Source organism: Anser anser (assembly GCF_964211835.1).
Source record: "Anser anser genome assembly, chromosome: 18".
NCBI classification, from domain to species: domain Eukaryota; kingdom Metazoa; phylum Chordata; class Aves; order Anseriformes; family Anatidae; genus Anser; species Anser anser.
In genome coordinates this window covers 10,058,311-10,080,140 of record NC_139739.1, presented here as the reverse complement: position 1 = coordinate 10,080,140, position 21,830 = coordinate 10,058,311, and the positions used below count along the sequence as shown (strand labels likewise).

At 43.1% G+C, this 21,830-nt stretch overlaps 1 protein-coding gene across 1 annotated transcript in view; it reads right to left on the bottom strand.

Annotated features, from left to right (window-relative positions):
- The window catches only part of LOC310883744 (uncharacterized protein), a 28,494-nt gene extending 6,720 nt beyond the window's left edge, over positions 1-21,774 (bottom strand). The window contains exons 1-18 of the mRNA XM_083804557.1: positions 19,289-21,774; positions 18,236-18,334; positions 17,746-17,906; positions 16,759-16,883; positions 16,193-16,322; positions 15,400-15,548; positions 14,843-15,030; positions 14,244-14,354; positions 13,589-13,690; positions 12,594-12,669; positions 11,455-11,582; positions 10,951-11,154; positions 5,676-5,705; positions 4,315-4,413; positions 3,278-3,438; positions 2,280-2,404; positions 660-789; positions 364-512 (exon numbers count right to left, since the gene is read on the bottom strand). Coding sequence (XP_083660683.1) covers positions 364-512; positions 660-789; positions 2,280-2,404; positions 3,278-3,438; positions 4,315-4,413; positions 5,676-5,705; positions 10,951-11,154; positions 11,455-11,582; positions 12,594-12,669; positions 13,589-13,690; positions 14,244-14,354; positions 14,843-15,030; positions 15,400-15,548; positions 16,193-16,322; positions 16,759-16,883; positions 17,746-17,906; positions 18,236-18,334; positions 19,289-19,312 — 2,191 coding nt within the window. The 5' untranslated portion in view covers positions 19,313-21,774. The remainder of the gene's footprint in view (positions 1-363; positions 513-659; positions 790-2,279; positions 2,405-3,277; positions 3,439-4,314; positions 4,414-5,675; positions 5,706-10,950; positions 11,155-11,454; positions 11,583-12,593; positions 12,670-13,588; positions 13,691-14,243; positions 14,355-14,842; positions 15,031-15,399; positions 15,549-16,192; positions 16,323-16,758; positions 16,884-17,745; positions 17,907-18,235; positions 18,335-19,288) is intronic.
- Positions 21,775-21,830: the final 56 nt, after the last annotated feature.

Here is a 21,830-nt window from a genome sequence, read left to right as displayed (position 1 = left end):
CGCCTTCTCTCAGGGTATAACCATGGTACAAAGCCAACAACCAGAGCTGAGTGGTGCCTTGTGGAGCCCCTGCAGTGCAAACAGCCATTTATCATTTATCATTTATCATTTATCACTATTTATCATTTATCATTAGACTGCTCAGGGGGTGTCAGCTGAATATAAAAGGTTTTGTTATACAAAATGGTAAAAAGATGTAGTTTCATGTTCTAAGTGGGAACCACAACAAAAATATACTTGGTGGGTATTCACAGAGTCATCTTAGAAATGAGCAGGGAGAAACTTTTTTTGCCATGGGGAAAGCAAACATCACAAACCAATTGAAAGCCAAGTGAGGAACAGGAACCTGAAGCCCTCAGTTACCTTTCTTGCATCCTTCCTGGTCTCCTTTGTGCATGAAGAGATAAGGTGGGGATTCAGGGAAGAAGGGCAGAGTGAGCAGCTGGACCAGTGCAGGAATTCCACAGGAGGCCATCAGCACGGGCCACAGGGACTGACTGCCCAGCAGCTCCCTGGAGGGGATCAAACACACATGTAGAATAAAAGTTCATTGCATTGGTTTTTTGAGAAGAGAAAGGAGTGGATGGAGAAGCAGAGGAGGAAGCAAAAGGTAGAGGAGGTCCAGGTATGAATTGGGTGGTAAATCAGTTGTACTATACCTTTGTCCTGCAATTTGCCCTGCGGCTTTTCCCAGTGACCAAAAGAAAGAGGCAGTGGAGTTTGCAAATCCACGTAGCTTCTTAGGGGAAATTTCCCCAACATATTGATGATGTAAGGGAACGCAAAGGCCTTGAGGTGAGGAGGGAATTATGGGAGAGAAGCAAGAAGACATTCATAACCATGGGAAATAAAACTGAATGTAAAAAATTAAGTAGTACAGAATATAGCTGCTTCATGCACCGGGTATGAGATTTTTCAGTACCAGATTTTCTAACCCTTTCTGCAAAACCGTTCGGTTCCTGCCCTATTTGCACAGTGCAGTTTTCTGATCTTAGGAAATGCACATCTCTGGGATGTTGCCTCATCACAGTGTCCCTTTTGAATCTTAGCAGATTTTAGAGGAAATAGAGCATGCGAGTGCTGAATAACTAAACAACCTGTAGTAATATCTAATTTGCATGTAGTCAACCTGCGTAATCTCAGCCCTTTTTGACATGATGTTATGGAAGAGCTGGTATGGTCAATCCATAGCAGATTAAAGTAAGTGGTGTTATATTCAATGTTGATTTGTAGATGATCTGGGGGGAAACATGAGTATTTCTTTTTTACTGTACAGCAATAATTTTGTTGGCTTCAGGCAGAGTTGATGTTTCCAGCTACCAGTGAAGTACTTAATAACTCAGAAATTCTGAAATCTAGTCTGGGAACAAGAGGTTTTTCCTGATATGATGGTCACAGGCCATTTTATCTGATTTGAAAACAACATTTTCTTCTCCTGGTTTTATGTGATGGCAAAGTGATGGAGATATGCAATCTTTTTAACAAAAATTAGGTCTTTGCATGAGGCAAGATACAGGTTTTAGATCATAGCAGGGCCACTGTGGATGAGTAATTCTCAAAAGAATGCTGTTCTTCAATGTGGCTGTATGTCAGAGAAGCAATTTACAAAATTTGGTTATTTGAAACATAGACATTAATTTCTAATGAAATAAGTTAAAATAAGCATTCCTGTGAATATCCAAAACTGAGTGGAAGAGCACCCTTTTGTGTAGGAGACAAATACAAGGCGTACTGATCCTAGCACAGGATGATTTCTCTGTATATGGACTACCTACTATGACTGATTTTACTTGATTATGCCCAGATCTTTGTACTAACCCCAAGGACTTACAGCTTAAAAACAGGTTCAATGTAGAACATTCCTGAAATACGTACAGAGTCAAAATGAAATGGCCATGACTTTGAACAGCCTGGTTTTCTGGAGCCTTATAAGAATACTAGATTTCTAGATTTAAACCATATCTCATACAATTTCAAGTACTGTTTGTCAGAATTAAAGTAATACTGCATCTATTTTTCCAATAGAAAAAAAAAAGTTTTAAATAGTATCAAAACATTTCTGACAGCTTTGAATATTCATGCAAGTGGCAAAGCTGAATTTCATTTGGTATCAGCAGAATTAGTAATAATTATGCTTTTTATTGCCGATTGTTACAGAAGATCTTCTGACAAGGGATCACTGACTTTAAGATTTTATTTTCTTAGTGAAGGGTGATATACTTTGAATAAAGATGTAACATTTTGGGAGAGGGTGCTGACCCGTGGGAGCAATCACCTACCTGCACTTACGCCACACAGGAAGCGGCCAATTAAGATCATCTCAAAGGACCGGGCCATTTTACTGCAGCCCATGACAGACGCTGCAGTTATCATAAGAAGATTGTTGCACAGGAGACATTTTTTTCTGTAAGTGCAAGAAAGTAGAAAGAATTTTTGTAGATCAGGAAGGAAATGGCATTTATGCTTCTGGCACATACGACGTCCTGGGTGAAATTATCTTGCTAGTTTTGTCAAGTTATGCGTATGTGGTCCAGGACAAAATAAGCCCTTCCACACTGTTGACACTGGATGCTCTGTGTCCCTAGTACACAGAATTATATTGTCATCCAGCTAGCTCAGGATATGAACAGGGAGAATTCACTAAAGCCAAGGTTGTTCTTTGTATGGTCAGCAGAGAAAGGCCCTTGCAAAAAAAAGGCTTCTTCCAGATTCCCTGGGAAACATGTGAGCGCCATGATTTCTAGGAGATGACTGCCAGACAATGCTGCCTCCCTTCTGGATAATACGTTGAAGTTTCTTTCCCATGTAAACCAGGGAGTGGGAGATGAGGAAGGGTTAACGGCGTGTGTACAAGGACTCATGGCTAGACCTGGGAGTTTGGGAACATTTCTGTGTTTTGTAGCAGAGAAAAGTCTTCTTGCTTTTCTGCGCTTGAAAACCTACCATGGAACACATTGATGTAGCACTTCAGAGCATCTCGATGCTGCTGTGCTGTGAGTAGCACCTCCAAGAAACACACTCTGCCTTCAGCCAGGAGGCTGCCTTTCCTCCTTGCCAGTAGTAACCCAGCCTCCCTAACTGCGTCTGGTGTGAGCGGGTGGCAGCACAAGGGATTAGCAGTGCTGCAGGACGAGGGTAGCAGAATTTGTGGACACCACTGCCAAGCTGGCTGTGTTACAGCTATTACTAAGCCTAAAAATCTATCTCACATTTTAAAAAGCCAACTGTCATTTCTTTAGGTTAAGATTTGATTGACAAATTCCTTAAATATACATACTTGCCATACTTGACAGTGAGGTATCTGCTTCCTGAGGATCCCACGAGACCTCCGATGCCAAAGATGGACACAGTGATGGACCACAGAAACAGGAGGTTATCCTGGTGGATGGGGTAGCCGTATCGCTCCAGCCACGTTTCATTAATGAAAGCCTTAACATGCTGAGACAGAAAAAAGGATTCTCATTAACAGTAACCGTGACTCCACTGCATGTATTTTATTACATTTAGAACACAATTTTGTTGCTTCAGCCGAAGCCACTATTCCATACAGACTCTAAAAGTTTGCATTAGCTAATAGCCATAGTGTAGTAGAGTAAACTACATTGATTTTGCCAGTAGGAGGAGTTTGTTCTTTGTTTTGTTGCTCTTGAAATCTGAGGAACCAAGGCCCGGACCTGTGGTGAGGAGCAGTGTGAACTGCCCTGTAGAGTTCTGCGGATGCGTTGTTTTTTCTCTCACAAACAAGCCAACAATGCCAGATCACACAGCACCTGCTGAATGCAGTTCCTCCATACTTCCCCACTCAGAACTTAGTGCTCTGAAGCCTGAAAACAACACTCTTAATAATAATAACTTGCCATGAGGTGATTTCTACTAAATAAGAAGGTCTTCCCTTAAGCCTCAGCATCTTGAATGGCAGTTTTACCCGTGGTCTGTGGAGGGAAGCAGACATTTTCTTACAGCATGCTTCGCTTGCCTTGCTCTGTTTGTCTACCCTGCGGATAGGCTGTAAGCGTGCCAAGTGGTACCACCGGAGCAGACACGTGCTGTAAGTTTACGGGCAGACAGAGGGCACGCCTGTCGGTGCTTCTTTGAGGAACAGCTCTATAATCAACAACTCGCACATCTCTCTCTTTTCTGCTGTTTTCAACACTTTGACATTTTCTGCTTTACACAGTAGCACAGTAATGGGAATGAAACATGAGAGGAGAATAGAGTGATGAAGCCCCTGCTGACTGTCAGAGGAGCATCCTCAGACAAGAATGCAGACTCAGTGGTACCATTAACTAGCATGCCGTGTGAATCTTTACCTACCTGAGACATGTAGGTGATTGTAGAAACCTGAAAGCCATTTTGGAACGTTCCACCGATCCCCAGGACAGCGATCATTTGGAAGAGCCCCTGGTACTGTACCTGCAGAGGTAGAACAAGATCTTCTTAAGCTTGTAGCCACATCAGTCTGTTCCTTAAATGTGTCTTTAATTCTCTAGGAACATTTGCTCAAGGAACTTGCAGAGAGGCATGTTACCTCTATGTGCCCTGCTATGAGGGGAACATCCTGCTAGGATTTCCCTACATCCAGCTGGGGAAAATGCAGACTTCAGCATTACTTTTCCCTCTCCTCCTGATCATCTGTTAACAGAGTAACAAGCAGAAGGTTGTTCCACTCTCCAGCGCTAATACATATAAGAGTGGTTTCGGGGTGGGAGGTCTTACCTTCCTCTCTGCTACCTGGGCAGTGCCCGGGCTATTTGCAGCTCGGACCCCTGCCCACTGTATTCCCAAAGCCCTCTGTACCCAGAGGATCTTTCCTACGTTAACTGAGAGTAGCTGCTGGGCTAGCTGCCGTTCAGGGCCCTGCAGAGTGCACAGTGATCCCTCAATTTGAGGGTTGTGGTAAAGTCCCCAGAAATTGCCCAAAGCAGCTAAAAATTAAACTAACAAACACGTCTGAAATGGACAGAAAACCACACTAATGTTGCTTGTAGCATGTTTTTCCATTCAGGTTTCTGTCAGTGTGACAGAATCCATGTTTTTTACCTACATGGAGAGGAGGAAACAGCAAGGAAAAGTTTTGTGACTGCTGTTCCATTCTGCGCTGATTCTGTTCGAGCTGTGCTACAGGAGGAAGGTCTCTTCTCTAGCTGTTATTACCATGGTCAGTTCTGAACTCCTGCCCTGCCTGTCTGTCTCAAGCAGCACAGTCATCTTAATCTCCCGGGAGCTTTGGAAAATAGGCATTGCACTTTGATGCTTTTCTGGTTGCTTACAGATCCAAAAATGCACAATCAGCGCTGCTGTTAGATTTGCACTGCAGCAACCTTTGCAACAGGACGTAGTGAATATGCTGAGAATGAATGAAGAATTGCCATTCAGAGGTGCCCTGCCATATTCTCTTTCCTAGAAGAGAGGCTCATTGTGCCCAGCTGAAGCTGGGAGCTCTTTCTTGAACAAGGATCGTGCTAATTGAAGGTGTTACACCGATGTGCAAGGCAGCAGCTCTGAGTTCAACTCAGCCATAGCCAGAATATGAATGCTGCAGGCTCCCATAAACATCCCTGTCTGTGGTTACAGCTGGCAACATCCAGTCCTGTTCCCTGCCTTTCAAAAACTCTGCCTGCCAACTGACAGCAGACAAAAATATCACGGATGTAAATACCTCACCAAGTACTTACCAGGTCTGATAGGAAGCCGGTCATCTCTGGCTAAGGGGCTGGTTGTCCTGCGTGCGATGTCTTTGTCATCCCAGGCTTCTGTGTCTCCTGCCTGCTGGGGTTGCAGTGGGTATCTGGCTTCAGGGAACAGAGTTAAATTTTTACTACTGTGTCTTCACTGACTTACGTTTACTTCAACTGGCCAAAGTTAACACTGCCAGATTAAATATTTCAGGAAATAATTGCATCTGGTCCAGTCCGCAGGGGGAAAGTTTCAAGGCAGAGGAAGTTTGCACCTGGGGGGATTGAGAAGAAAAAGAGAACAGCCTAGGAAAAAAAATCTAAACAGTTTTCAGGAACAGTAAAATACTTTATTTCTCTGATACAAACTGAGCAGTATCTTTGCCATAATCTGCACAAAGCAAAAAGCAGTTGGTAAGACGTTTAGATACTGGTGTTTATTATTAAGTAAAGATGTGGTGTTCTGTTTCAGATACACTGGTATAGTAAATACCTTTTATTAGATGAAAAATGGGCAAAGTCTCAAACACAGCTATTCAATAGGCAGGAGGTACAAGAAGCAAATTTCAAAGCTTAATTCAGCTGTTCTGACTTTAAGTATTGGTTAGACTGTACGGAGGAAGGGTGTTTCTTGTCTGGTGGTTATGAGGGCTTTGTTGTCCAGGAGAGGTGAGAAGGCTCCAGTTGATAACTGTGCCCTGGCAGCGGCTTTTGGAGCAGAGCTTGGTGCTGAAGCAGGCAGTAACTGTGTGATCCACTTCCTCATGAGAGTCAGCAAAGTGAGTAAATACCTCTTAGCAAGTTAGGATGGTGCAGTTGGGCTCCTAGTCCCTTCACTTCAGCTTTGAGCATTACAGACACAGAACAACTCCAAAACTGGTGTTGCAGCCACTGAAAATTCACCTTTGGTCTCCAGAGGCTCCTCAATTGTGAAGTGAAGCCCAAACTGTGACTCTGCATGGCTCCGGCTAGAGACGGCATTTAGAAGAGAGGTGTGCCTGGGGCTCTCGCGTGTGTTTGATGCCGTGTGCTATTCCTGCTTTCAAAGCCTTCTGCTTTCTCTTGGTCATGCCGGGGGACTTTCCTCCAGCCCCAAGGCTTGGTGTGGGGGCAGATGTGACAATGGGGTTATGCCAGAGCCCTCAGTAAATGCCTAAGCTTGTCCTCAGGACTTGTACTTTTAGTTCATAAAACAGAATGCAATTATTTACAGAGGGTTTTTCTGCAAATACTGTGAGTCTAAAGAAATGAGAAAAAATACATGTTAATAATAAAACCTGGGTTACTGTTGTAATTCCAACTATTGCCTATATAACTGCACAGCAAATGCTGTTTTTTCTGGCTTGTGAGAGTGGTCAGAATGATTTGGCATTTCTGTAATTTCTCTTTAATGCCAACAATTGTAACATTCTGGTTGTACAAAAATGCAAATCACGTAGCTATTGACTGATTCTTTTATTGTTTTAAAATGTAAATGTTTCATTTGTATTGCATAATGATTTTTCTCAATTTGTATCAAAGCATAGGTTTTTTATGTTACAATGATTCCTACACTCCTTGCAAAATAATTGCTGAGGATCTCAAATAGCAGCAATTCCACTAGCTCACAATCAAACTTCTCTTACATGTTTGCATCTTTCTGGTGATCCTGAGCTGCATAGCTCAGACTTTATAGCACGGTACTGGTTCACCTTGGCAGCAATTTTAGGAGTGAGCTCAGGAGACTTTTGCTGTTCCTTTCTGTCTAAAGAATCAAGCAGTGAGGACAGGCTCTTGGCTTCTCCTTGTGCCCGATGTCCTGCTTCAAAAGCCAGCTACCATGTATCACCTCCGCTGCATTCTGCTGTGGTCCTTTATGTTCGTACTTCTTTGTAGTTCTCCAGTATTGCAGTTCTCCACAGGGAATTAACAGTACTCGGAAATCAGCAAGCCTTAACGAACTTATGAACGGCCCCAATATCCTGCCAGTTCCCTCCTCCTGCTCTCTCCACGCATTGTGCCTCCTGTGGTGGTTGTGCCACACCATACGTTCCTCCAGGTCCTGGGGAAGGTCACAGTGGAAGGAAAGAGGCTAAAAGTCAGAACACCAAATGAGTAACCGAGGCTGCAACAATTGCATACCCTGTGACACAAGAAAACTGCTCTGTTGAATCTGGAATGCAACACTGACTGGGGAAAAGGAGACACTCAGTTCTCTCCTCATTTCTGATTTCCCCTAAATAATCAGACCTGATTTTTTTTTTTTGCTCCACACAGAAGTCCTATTTACAATACATCCTATTCCCATTCCCCTTTGGACTCTACTATTGCTCTCGCTTTACTTATGTAATGTCAGCAAGACAGACAGCACCGGGGCCACAGAGCCCTTCCACAGCAGCGTCTTCGTGCTGCACCGCTCAGTGGTAGAGGCCTGGGAGGGCCTTTTGGGCCTCTGGGGACACTCTGATGTAGTGCAACTTACACACAACACGGTGGAGAGGAATGCACAGGCCAACCCCTAGTGATGCGGATGGAATAAGGCCCTCTTCAAACCCAGCTGCCTCAAGAGTGTAGAAGTAGGACTAGAAAACACAACAGAAAAAAAACTTGCACTGGGAACAACGAACTGCATGTGTGATATCACCTCCAACACAAGGACTGCAAGCAGGCCAACGGGCTATATTTCCACCAGTGACCTGTCCTTTCTGCTGCCTGCTGAGAAAATACTTCCCTTCAAGAATGGGTTAGAAGCAGAAAGAAGTTTTCACATGCTTTTTACAGAAAGAAATTGTTTTCATTTTAAAGTTTCAGTGCTGGTCACCATCTCATGCAAGTCAGCTGTGGTCCAGAAAAAACAAGGAATACACCTGTCATTGTCATTTGCTGATGGACCTACAGAAGTGAAAATAGAAGTGTTAATGATGGGTGAATTTCCTCAATGGAAAATTGGGAAATGAGGGAAATTGCATGAATCATTTTTCTTTCTCCTTTCTCTATTGCTGCTGCTATTCTAGCCCCACTGCGTCAAGGCAAAACCAAGAAACGAAGCAAAAATACAGGATAAGAAGGCTGACAACAGCAGCTACTGAAGCCATAATATTTACAGAATGTAATCTCTGAAAAATACAAGCATAACCCTGACCCACTGTCATGCCTCTTCTTGTATTCAGTTTCATTGGATGCAGGCTTGTAACAGTGATGTTGGCCCCGATGCATGAGCCTGCACTGAAATAAGGAAGGCTGGATGGCACCTGAATTGCCAGCTTTTTCTTGGAGGTGGTGGCCTCGGCAGTGACACTGAAGCAGTAGTACAAAAGACAAAGACATGAGGAAAAAAAACTAGCTTTCTCGCTTTATCTCTCCTTTTGGGTAAATGACGGGCAGAGTGAGTAGTTAACAGCAATTTAAGATGTTGCTTGCAGAAGTATGAGAAAGCAAGAGGCCTTGGCATGGGGTTAAAACAACTTGCAAACATTAATATTGGTGAGTTAATCATGTACGATCTGGTTTATCAGTAACTGCAAGAGACGCAGCAATAGCGAGCTTTGGGGAGAACAGGCTTCAGGTTGGCATATTGGATTGGCAGATCCTGGGAGGATGAATGCTTGAAATGGGGAGGATCCTTCAGCTGGGCAGTGAAGGAGCCCAGCAAGACTGCCCACAAAAGACTGGCTTCTTGCAGGAGACAGTGGAGCTAAATCAGAGTGAGCTTGGCTGGAGCTCCTAAGAGAGGAACAGAGGGCTTCAAGGCTCCCGCTTCTACGCACTGCGTGGCACAGATGAGCGGTCCCTCTGCAGTGGTCCGGCTGTGCTGCTGCTGGCACCGGGTCCTGTGAAAGGACCAGCAAAGCCGAAGTGGCACTGACCAAGCTGACAACAGAGGATTCTCTCTTCTTTATGTGCTGAAGGCTTGGCAGACTTCATTTAGCCAGAAGAATATAAAATCTAAATCAGGTTCTAGTTGCTGGAACATGCACTGGTGCTTTATTATCAGAGTTTCTTCTGCAGCTATTCCTTTAGAAGTAGAAAGTACATTGTTTGAAATTTTTAAATAGAAAATTCCCCAAAATTCGACACTGATTCAGAGCTCCAGCACAATAACAATTAATGTGAATGGTTAAACTGCGGACACACAGGAATTATGGTCCTACGAAACAGGAGGCATTTGTCGGTATGCCATTTGTATCTGTGACAGAAAATGGAAAACTAATTGATAGTCTTACACGAAGGTAGAAGAGTCTGGGGAGGGAAGGGATTAAATGCTGCGATGGTCAGCAGGATTAACAGCGCCGGGCCAGCAGCAGTGCCAGGGGCTGTGGAGCACAGCAGTGAAGTGCAGCACTGCCTGCTGACAGGCACTAGTGAAGTGTGGTGTGTCCTCATCCAGCGCCCAGCTAGCAGACGTTTGCCACCACAGCTTCAGCTTCTTGTCTTGAGCAGTTAATTGTTTATAAAGTGGGCTGAGTTTTCAAAGTGCCTGCTCTCGCGGTACTCTCGCAAAGTGTCTCGTTCCCTGTCTCACTCCAACTCTCTGGTCCTCAGCTCTCAGCACTGCCTTGTATCCTTGTGGCTAAACAGTGCCCTCCTTAAGGCAACCAGGATTGCTCACACTACAAAAACTTGCTCCAGGTTTTGCTACAACTGCTACACATGGAGGGTGCAGCCAGTTTGCTCCAGAGGATGCAGGTGAGGGTTCTATGCCAATTAGTCATTTATCAGGGCTGAGCCCTGACAATCATTACAGAAACAGGACATATAGCTTGAATATTTCTGGTAAATAAAATAGAACAAAACTGAGTTCCTTTTGTTCGTCTACCTGGCATTTGTTCATTTGCAGTGTTCATCCTCAGTACTGGGTCCTTTACAGTGAGGTATCATAAATAGATGACATGAAAATTGTCTGCAGGAGTTATGTTTGTGCTTCATCCTGCTGTTAATCCTGAGCAGAGCTTTCTTACAAAGCAAGAAGCATCGAGATAAATCTTACTTCTTTAAAATGATAGCAAATGAGAAAGACTTGAAATAAAATCAGTGTGGTATGCCTGAAAATGTTTTCCCCATGCCAGTTCTGAGAAGTGTGCGTGGTTATGAATATCCTTCTGCCACAGAGCTGTTATAGGAAGGAGGCATTGAAAAGCAAAACCAAAAATAGGACTACTTGGACTAATAACAAGCTATCTGTGGATTACTTTTTATGTTATATTTTATTGAGAAAAGTCCATGTTAAAGGTTAGCTTTCAGTACGCTTCTGAGACACAGCTTTTTGTCAGTGGAAGTTGTTTATGGTGGCCTATCAGAGCTTGGTGCAGAATGTCCTTTCTTCAGTAGCATTCTTCTCCACCATCCAACGATTTTTCTTCTTAAATTGGCGTGTTTTGAATTCTTCTGTGATTTCGGAGATTGACCTCCCTTTTGTTTCTGGGAGGAACAGATAGATGAGAACTGCTGCAGTGACCAGGACAGCAATAAAGATGAGGAAGCAAAAAGGACCAAGAACCATCTGGAGATAAAAACAGAGTAAGATGAGTGATTTCCCTGACAACACTTACCCCTACAGATTCTTTTAAATTCTGTTTGCCCTATGAAATGAGGAATAACTTTATCTTTTCAGTCTGTTCTCAAGGGATGTCTGATATCTTGGGAAGTGTTTTATATGAATGGCCTCCACGTGCCAGTAATAATAAGGAATTCACAGCTTTGATCATCTACAAGGATTTCATCTCACTTCCTGTCCAGACCAGCCTAGAAAACCAGTTTAAATCGAGAGAGTCAAAGAGAAGATTTGAATCAAATTACATACAACAGCAAAGGGGAAAAGCATTCCAGTGAAAGTGAGGCCTAGCCAAATGACGATTCCACCAATTACAAAAGCAGAAGATCTTGTTGAGAGGGTGAAGATTTCATTCATGACAGATGCAACGGCTCCAGCTGAGGAAAAAACATAAAAAGCAATCAAAAACACTGCTGTGTGGTTTGTGTTCTCCTGTGGACATTTAGCTAACCACTTTACTCAAATGGAATAAACTGAAGTCACTGGTCAAACAGTGCCCCAGTAAAGTCAGGCTGCTGTGAGATCACGTAAATTTGGGCAGCACAGCCACCCCTATCTGAATTCACCCATCAACCTCTCATGGTCCATGGAGAGAGATGGACACCCCAGAAATGTACTTTATATCCACCTAAGACATATCAAATATGGGGATGAATGGCCCTAAGGGTCTATCTCTCTCCACTGCCCATGGGAATTCTGTTACCATGGGAATTCTGTTAGGTTTTCAAGACATTCATAGTCCTCATATTCAGCCCTTAAAATAGTAAAGGCTGGCATTTGATTTTGGAGATTGCATACCTAAAATTCATGTTTAGACATGGAAATTTCAATATTGCTTTCAAGTGAGTGAAATCATAACAGAGAGCTGTAAATTTGGTTCTGGCATTACTGATGTAGGTGATTAAGAGAAGACGAGAAAAGACAAAGAACTGCTAAGAGACAGACTGTGTAAGCTATCAAGTATTCTTTAATGGAATTGAATTTTATAGGTGAATTGAGAAAACTGATGTTTTAGAGGGGGCTACCACTGCATTTGGGCAGACACAGAGATGGACGAGATGAGCCTGCGTGCACTGAACAGCATTCATGCCTTCCAAATCAAGTCTTAGTGATTTTTAACAAGTATTTCTTTTCCTTGAACCTGCAATTCAGTGTGAGGCTATAGAGTCCTGATACATCAGGGCCTGAAATGTTTGAAGTAATTTGTAAAAAAAATCGTTCCTCAAGTTATTAATTCACCAGAAGTTGGAGCTCCCCCATCAGTCCAAACTAAGCTGCTGCTTTACGAAGATGTATTCACCCAGTCTAGTTCTTTCCCACACATCCATGGCCTGTGCATTCCCTCGTGGTCCAAGGTTTGCTGTTGCTACCTGTGTTGTTATACTCACCCGGTCCTATTCCATAGGCGATGATGAATAAAAAGATAAGAATAACACTGCAGTAACGCATCCAGAGGAACCGATCCTAGACAAGGGCAGAAGGAGGGATGAGAATGACGATTTTATAGCTATAGCACAGCTGATCTAAACATACAGGAGAAGTGATGTTGATGAAAAAGCCCACGATGCTGGGCTCTGTAATGGGCGCTCACTACAACTACTTATCTCTCTGTACTGAATACAGTGGAAGGCCAAAAGTAGCCTGCAGTGTCCTATCTACAGAGGTGAGTTAAACTGCACCCTGGTCTGAAAAACACGTAACAAATTCCAAGATAATTACAGGATGGGGAAAAGTGTAACTGATTCAACCTTATCTTATTCACTTAGACAACTTCAGAGAAATGTTTAAATCATGTGAATCAAAAGATACCTGTGAAACAGAGAGAAGTTAGTTTGTGGGCTGAGACAAAGTTTGCAATGCAGTACGAAACACTGGAAATATGGAAGGCATGACACTGGGTTCCTCACTTCTTTCCACCATCCAGGCTGGAAGGAGTTAGAGAACTGCATGCTGTGTATCCAGCTGGATCACGTGCATCGAGGGTGGAAATTGGTGGTGGGAAGGGGCAGTGCACGCTGCTTCTGTTGCAGGGGGCATGGGATAGCAAATGGGAATGGTGACAACAGAGATGCTCATCTAGGGGTTTGAAGGGCAGCAAACAACACAAGAGAGGTTCAGAGAGATCAGGCGGGCAGAGAGCTGGAGGAAAGCTATGCCAGGCTGATGGTTTTACAAAATGTTTTTCACTGACTGTTTGAAAGATTGACTAAAAAGATGAAATACAAGACAGGACAAAGATAAAGGCCTTGCAAGGTGGGCTGCGAATTTGTGTTCAGAAGATATTCTGACCTGCTCTTTTGGACGTCAGAACTAAGGCTGACTATCTGCTGTCCTGCACAAAGATTTCAGATGCAGATCCACCCCTAGAGAGACATTTGCTTACGCTCAGTAGAAGGCTTGTTTCAAGCAACACCAGTATCAGTGCCATCAACAAATAACCACCCCACAGCAGAATCCGGCGTCCAAAACGATCGATAATGGAGCTCTGAGGGGTAGGAAAAAAACCAAACATATCACTGCAAGCATGGCCAAGTCCAGCTGTGAGCCTTGCAGCAGATCAAACTTTCTTCTTCGGTTCTTCTTACTTTAGAGAACAGAAATCTTGTTAGTACCAAGTTTGTTATTTATGGATTTCCTTCTAGCCTCTCTAATGCTATGAATGACCATCGCTGCCTGAGCATTGCAGCTACTTTTTCATGAAAGCTGTAGTCAATAGAAACATGTTATGATTCCATTCAAAAATATATATATACAAATATATGGAAATAAGCAAACATATTTATCTTTGAATGATATTTCATTTATATATGTATGAATAAGATATATTTTTATAAGAAAGTATGAAGATTGAAGGTAGGAAGAAAGATTTAAAAGATGGAAAGAAATTTGGCAGGGACAGTATCAACCACTTTACAGACTTATGTAGTGCAACAGAAAAATCCTTTGGCTCACCAAGTGAAGATTCATTTACTTTAAAGGAGAGTAGACTCTAATCACGTGTACTTGAACTCTTAAAGCCCCAGCAGGATCTGACTTACACAGAAGATGATGGAGATGAGCTCAGAGGTCGCAACTCCTAGAGCTACATATGGGATTATGCTTTCCTGGAGGTTTGCTGTCTGAAAAATTTCCGAGGTGTAGAAGGTGATCTGATAAATAAGAAACATTTTTAAAATGAAGTATAGTCAATAGATGTAATATGTGCTTATCCAGCATCACTTGGAACTATATTTGTCATCACTGTAATAGCAACAGTATATTATTAGGGCTTAGCAGAGGTGATATACCTGCTTGAGATGTGAAAAAATGAAAGGCTAATGGAGATGGAGAAAAGGGATTTGAAAGTCCAGGGAAAAAAAAAAGAAGAAGAAGAAAATAAAAGAAGAGTTGAAAGGATCATAATGCCTGTAAGGCATGGGAGAAAGATGTTATGGCAAAGAGGAAAAGGGAAGGGACAAGGCAGGGAAGACAGGGAGTGAAGAAAAGAAAAGCAGATTTTAGTCATAGCAGACCATACATAATTATTCCAACAGTTCACTCGGTAGGCCTTTTACAATTGTTACACAGAAGCTGCTCATCTGCAAAGCCCCTGAGCACTTAACAGTGGATATAAGCATGGATATTGGGAATACCCAACTGCACTCAGGCCACAGAGCTGCAGACTCAGTAAAAGCAGGAGCATGGTACACAGCTGCGGATACACGGATGGCTCTCTCAGCACCTCTAGGACATTCATTATTTTGGTGCCTTTTGTTACAGCCTTTTCCTTCATCATGTCATCAAATTCTGTGTGATAATTCTCTTCTCCCCAGAGTTGCTTCATGGCTACAGAAGAGACAGAACAAAGTATATTCTTCCATCTTCTGATCCACTAGTCATTTGCAGTTGAGTCTATTCCTTGATTCATCAGTCACTGAGCAAAGAACCAAAACACAGTTTACTGGAACATGCTGAGACTGTCCTGGAAAACAGCTTTGAACTTCTTGTAGTATTTAAAGGTAGATCGTAAATATTTCTGATGACTCCTCTTTTTCCAGAGTAATACAATTTTATGCTATGATCTTTGCGAAATCTCTCATCACGTAATTATCAGGAAATCTGTAGTTGTACAATACAAAAGCTAATTCCTTCTATTAGGTACACTTTCCCAAGAGTTACAGTCTAACAAATTAGGGATCTAAAATTTTCTCTTACCTTTCAAGCAACCGTCCTTGTCTCCTTTTTGAAGCAAGAGATAGGGAGGTGACTCAGGAAAGAATGGCAAAAAGAGCAGTTGAATCAATGCCACCAACCCAGAGAAGGACAACAGCACATTCCACATGTCTTCAGTTCCTAAAAGATCTCTATGAAGGCACACAAGAGTGTATGTATAGGCCAATACAGTTACATTCTACAACTAGTTTGGTGTTTTCTGGATCCTAAACTACCAAAATGGAAACTATATCTATATATGTATATATATTATCTATATATGTATATATAGATAGATATACCTGTAAAGAATAAATTGAAATAAAAGAAGTTTAGATTATGAAAAGGAAAACAGACTGATACCTTAGTTCTACTGCAAGACTGAGATTTTTCTGTTAATTTGAGTATTTTCTAAATACCAGTGGAGTTTGGATATTCCCACAACAGCTGTCTGAACCAATATAGTAGTTCTGCATGAGATTATCAAGAAATTGGCAGAGCTATCAGGTCTCAGAGGTTTATTAAGAGTGTATATACATATTTTTTTCTTATTAACTTCAGCAGAGACTGCACCTCCAGAGAGGGACTCATCCTTTCTCAAGAGAAGGATCTTTCCCCAGAGACTGACAAGGGAACCTCAGTGACTGGCATGGAGCAGACGTTTCCTTTCTGACCGCTGTAGCTAAGCAAAGTAAAAGCCCACCTTCAGCATCTGTTTCTAGGACTGGGAGGACAGCACTTTCCTGCCATAAAGAAGACAAATAGAAAACAGGACCAGAAGGAGCAGCACAAGTACCGTAATCCAAGAATTCTTGCTACAGCTTTTCCTAGTGCAAGAAACACAGAGGAGGTCACATTTACAAATCCACGCAACTTCTTAGGTGAGATCTCTCCTGCATACTGAACATGGGCATTCATATGTATTCCTAAAGAGAAGACAAAAGAGAACTAAAGCTATAGAAAAAAAGAGAGAGGGTCCCTTTCTATCTCACCTTCAGCCAAAGGTAGCGCTCTCATCTCCCTCCTGAACTGTTTGCTGTATGTCCTCCACAGTAAGTAGGCTGAAAATGTACATCTACTCTAAGTGAGATGTTTAGTTAATCCACCAGATATCCCTCTCAGCAAGACCTCTTGAAGGCAAAGGATAGCTCATCACTATATTGTCCCTGCCCAGGGAACAAACTGGACTATGCGATGGGTTTGTTGCCTGCTGCCTTGCCACAAGCCATGATCTTCTTACCTTTTCCCAATCTGCTCCTTGTTCCACTGGGGTTACTGTGCATGCCCAGGTACTCCCAGCAGGAAGATTTCTGTATCCACCCCAAAGAAGTCACATTAACATGGAGTAGTGGGAAGTCCTACCAGCACCGATGCCCTCGAGGAAGCGCCCGATCAGGATCATCTCAAAGGATTTGGCTCTCCTGCTGAAGCCAGTGTTCAGTGTGGCTACTATTAGGACCACATCATTGAACAGCAGACATTTCTTCCTGCAACAGCAAACAACATGCGGGTATGATCCATGTTTCACTTTGTCATAGTTAACTGATGTCTGCATGTTCTCCTCTGGATTTATGGACTAAACCATGGACATTTTAAAATCCATTGCTTACAGAGAAACAATATCTGATTAGGAAAAGGCATGATGTCTTCCCAGGAAAGTGCAAAGGGAGAAGTTAGACTTCTCTTTTCTATGCTAATACCATGTGAGCATGCTGTGAGGCTGAAGAAAATTCCTGTAAGGTAGATACTGATAAGGAACGGTCTTTTTCACTTCTTTCCTTTGGGCCAGGCTCCCATCCCCAACACTGCAGTTGTCCCCTGAACAAGGCAAATCCAGCGTTATGGAGAGATAGGTTCACTATCCACCTTGAGATCAGAAAGAGGATTCTGAACATGGTGTGAGAGATTCTGCTTATCTTTGCTGAAATTCTGACTGTTCTTGCAGAGGAATGAACCTGCGCACTTTTTTTAAGAGCTGCAATCAATTGAAAAAATAAAAATAAACAGTTTTTGCCTACAGAATATCTATTATCTTCTGCACACCCACAGTGTTGTTGGGCTCCCTAGGTATTATTGCTCAATGAAGAAATTTCAGAGTGATTCTTTACTAAAATTTCAGCAAATGTATAGGAATTGTATGGCACCAAAAACCGTGAAAAGGGAATCAGAAACAGGTGCATGTTCTTGTCTCTCTAATGTACCTAGGTGTACTTATACATGGTGAGTAGAGTTAATTCTGCACCAAGATGGGGAAGTGAAAATTCCAACATCTATTATATTAGGTGAGTAATAGTTAATTGCTTCCCTTGTGCCATCCCTAAATAGTTAATCGTTGGGAAATATACTTACTTTCCATACTTTGCAGTCAGGTACCCACTACACAGACATCCTATCATTCCCCCCACACAGTACATAGACACGATGAAGGACCATAGTAATGTGAGCGTCTCCTGATGCAGCGCTGAACCATATCGCTCCAGCCAGGTTTCGTTGATAAACTTCTGAATGTACTTGGACAGACAAAGAGATATTTATTCCTCTGAGGCACTAATCACAAGAGTTCTTCATTATGTTTATAATTTTAAAAAGATAGATTAATAGTCGTTATGTTGAGACGTTTTATAAAAGAAAAAAAAATAGTATAAGGAACGACCAAGGCTTCCATAGTCCCTCCATTCAACTGTGTAATAGTTACTATGACAGTAAGGGATGGGAAAGAGCTGGGGATAAACTCACATAGTACTATGGAAGAGGTTTTTCAGAGCGTCTTCGAGGTGTGTGTAAGGCCTAGCCCCTCGAAAAGCAGTTACAGATTTGCTTTTGTGAGAGCTTTACTTACTGGAGAAGTATAATTGATCACAGACATTTGAAAACCAGACAGGTGGGTTCCACCAATTCCTAGCACCAAAATCATTAGCAATAGCTTCCGGTATTGAACCTGCCAAAGATGATGAAAGGCATGCTAAGTTCCTGACACCAGCAGGGCTTTCAGAACCATGAGGTAATTTATAAGATATTACATCTTTACATTTCCATGACTAAAAAGCCTTTATAAAGAAAAAAATAAACAAACAAAACCAACAACAACAACGAATTATATTTTTCAATGATGAAACAAAATTGCTGGGAAATTGTTAAGATGCAAATCCACACATCCCTTTATGTTCCTCTCCTTGTTACTAACAGCCTGAAAAGATGCAGTCTTTAATTCTTTTCATTTTGCCAGCCACAGAAATTTAAAAAAATCATAAAAGCCTTGTTGAGACAGTTTGTGTTTGCTTTTGTACTAGTAAGAAGCCACACCTTTCTTGAATCCCTTTTTCCCTTCAACTTTAACTTCTTGGAGACTTCGTTCACCAGCTTCCAGGGAATAATCAAGTCTGTCCTCTTAAGCCTTTTTTTTTTTTAATTTCACTTTTATATTCCTATAGGAATCTGCATCTTCAGAGCCCCTACTTGAACGACTCCTATTTGAAATGCTGCGTTCCCGTGATGTACACTGAATTTTAGAGCACCCTTCACAAGCACATATGTTTTCCAGCATTTAGTCAGGTCACAATGTAAACAGATGAGTATCCTCAAATGTCCTCAAGAGTGCAGGGCAGTACAGTGGGAGATTTTTTCCTTTTTGTCTCTTCCATACTACTCTTTTATCCGTTTTCCTCAAAATGCCTATTCTTTCCTGTTTTCTGAGGTCCTCTCTTAAACCTCTCTTGTATTTCCAATATGTTTTATGGAGATGTTGTGTAATCAGTCTTGTTGCTGAATCAGTGTTGTCCCCAGCATGTGCTCTGTTCATTTTTATTACTGCTTGATTCCCTTTTTCTGTAATCTTTAAAGATTATGCTGCTATCGGTGACTAGGGCTAGAAGACAAGAAGTTGGATACTCACCAGGTCTGAGAGGAAACCAGCCATTTCCCCCTGAAAACCTGCCTGCTCTGAGAGCCCTTGTCAAGTCTGTCAGATTGAGTGATACGTTTTCTATGCTTAGATTATAAGAAGTTGGGATCATAGCACAGAAGTTAAATTCTAACTATGTGCCTTCTAGTGAATTATGTCCTCCTCCATCACTGGCCATGGTCTCTTTTTGCTGGTTTAATTATTCTAAGACTCGGATATGCCAAGCTGATTACAACATTGGTAAATGTTTGTCCTTGTATCTGGAGTGCTCCCCCTTATTTGCACTGCTAAAGCGACTGAGTGTTCCTGTTTTGTGGGGATCGGACGGTGTTAGCAGCTTTCCTTCAGGACAGCAGACCCTGCCTTCCCTCTCTGACAGCAGCATAGGCAGCGCGTTTCTTCCTCCCAGCCCACCAGAGATACACCACTGAGTATGGTCGCTGAGCTGTGCTGCCTGCTTTTCTGCACACCACAAGATTTTCAATCAGTTGAAGTATTTGAGCAATTTCCCAGTTGCAGGACATGAAGTATTTGAATACTGGCATGGGGAAGGAGCCTTGGTCCTTGCTAACACCCAGTTCTTTCTCGAGGCTCACACTGTTTCCAGAACCACTCAGACCAATTGCTAACCACTATTACCTATTTACAACAGCAGAGATAGCCGTGCCTGTGCCAGAGCAGGGAGCTCATTCTGCTCTGGCTTGAGGGTTGACTTTAAGAAGTACTTTCCACCTTGAAAAAAAACCTATTTTGACTCAAAAGAAGACTTGACTATTTACAAAGAGTGCAAACTCCTTCTTTATTCCTTCAGGCTTCTACAAAGAACATTTCATACTACATTAAGTACAACATAGCATCCTACAACGATGTAGCTGTCTGTGGTTAGTGCTGGAGGGGTGGCGGCTCTGAGGACAGCAGAAGCCTTGCTGAGCAGTGCTTGTCGCATCGCAGCGACCAGCAGCTCAGCGCGCGCGTCCCTGTGCCCGGCAGCCCCAGCGAGCTTGCTGAGTCACGCCTCGACCTTTCTCCAGCTGGGCGGCCCCGTCACGCTCTCTCCAAAGCCTCTGCCTGAGCGCCTTGTGGCACATCAGTGCAGTGAAGTAGTTCCTCTGTCCACCCGCTCCATTCGCATCCTCCCTGAAATCAGCATCACCTCCACATCAGCTGTAGGAGCATGTTTCATTCCTTCCCCTCAAGCGCAGACTCTTCAAATGTTCTCACTTCCAAAACACCTCAGAATCCACCTTTCTCTTCAATTACTACTGCAGAAATTCCTGTCTTTATATAGGTGTTGTCTCGCTTCTTACAAACTCCTCCTTTCCTTTTAACTTCTTTTGTTTCTTGTGTCAAAGTTGATGTTGTGTCTGTTTCCGGACCTTTTTGTGCTGGCCCCTTGCAGGTCTTTTCTTATTTTTCCTTTCCCTCTCAAAGGGGTCTGCCAGGCTAACAGCAAACCATTTGGGGATAGGGTCAGACACCTTGGAATGGAGTCCCCTTAGATGGGATGTCTTTTCACCTAAGATTAGAGCATTACAAGGAACGTGCTTATTCCATACTGAGGAAGTAGCTCACCTGATACCTTTATCACCAAGGGATTTATTTCCAAAGATGCCATACGTTGCATGTTTGTGATCCTGGAAATCAAATGGATACACTGCAAATTCCACGAGTGCTCATTTAACCTTTATTCCCAATACATGCTGGTTTGTGGCAGCATTAATGATTTACCATGATTTCCCTCTTGCAGACAGTACTTACTAGTAGGGGGGAAGAAGGGAAGAAGTCAGGCATGCTGAGCAAGATGACACTGTAGAAAGACGGGTATAAGGAAATGAGCTTTTAGTGTCTTAAAGGACACTTAAAAGACACAAAACCACTCCTCACTGTAAACCAGTAAGGTTGAGAAAGACCAGGCCAAGTTAAGACTTTTTTTTTAACGATAAAAGTCTTACCTAGTCCTTTCTTTTCAAAGGCACAGGCAGCAGCTCCCCCCAGACCCCCTGCTCCTGCGTGGGCTCCTCTCCACGGGCTGCAGCTCCGGCCCGGGGCCTGCTCCTGCGGGGGCTCTCCATGGGCCGCAGCCTCCTCCAGGCCACATCCACCTGCTCCACCGGGGGCTCCTCCACGGGCTGCAGCGTGGAGATCTGCTCCGTGTGGGACCCATGGGTGCAGGGGGACAGCCTGCTCCCACTCCTGGAGCACCGCCTGCCCTCCTGCTGCACTGATCTTGGTGTCTGCAGGGTTGTTTCTCTCACATTTTCTCACCCTTGTCTCCCAGCTGCTCTTGTGCAGTGTTTTCACCCTTCCTAAAATCTGCCTTCACTGGCTTGGCTCTGACCAGCAGCGGGTCCCTTTTGGAACCTGCTGGAAACGGCCTTTGTCTGACACGGGGCAGCTGCTGGGCTCTGCTCACAGAAGCCACCCCTGCAGCCCCCCACTACCAAGCCCTTGTCACGTAAACCCAGCACACCGGGGGAAGGCCACTGCTTTTGTTATCAGCTCTTGGCACTGCCACAAATCTTGTTAGAGGGTG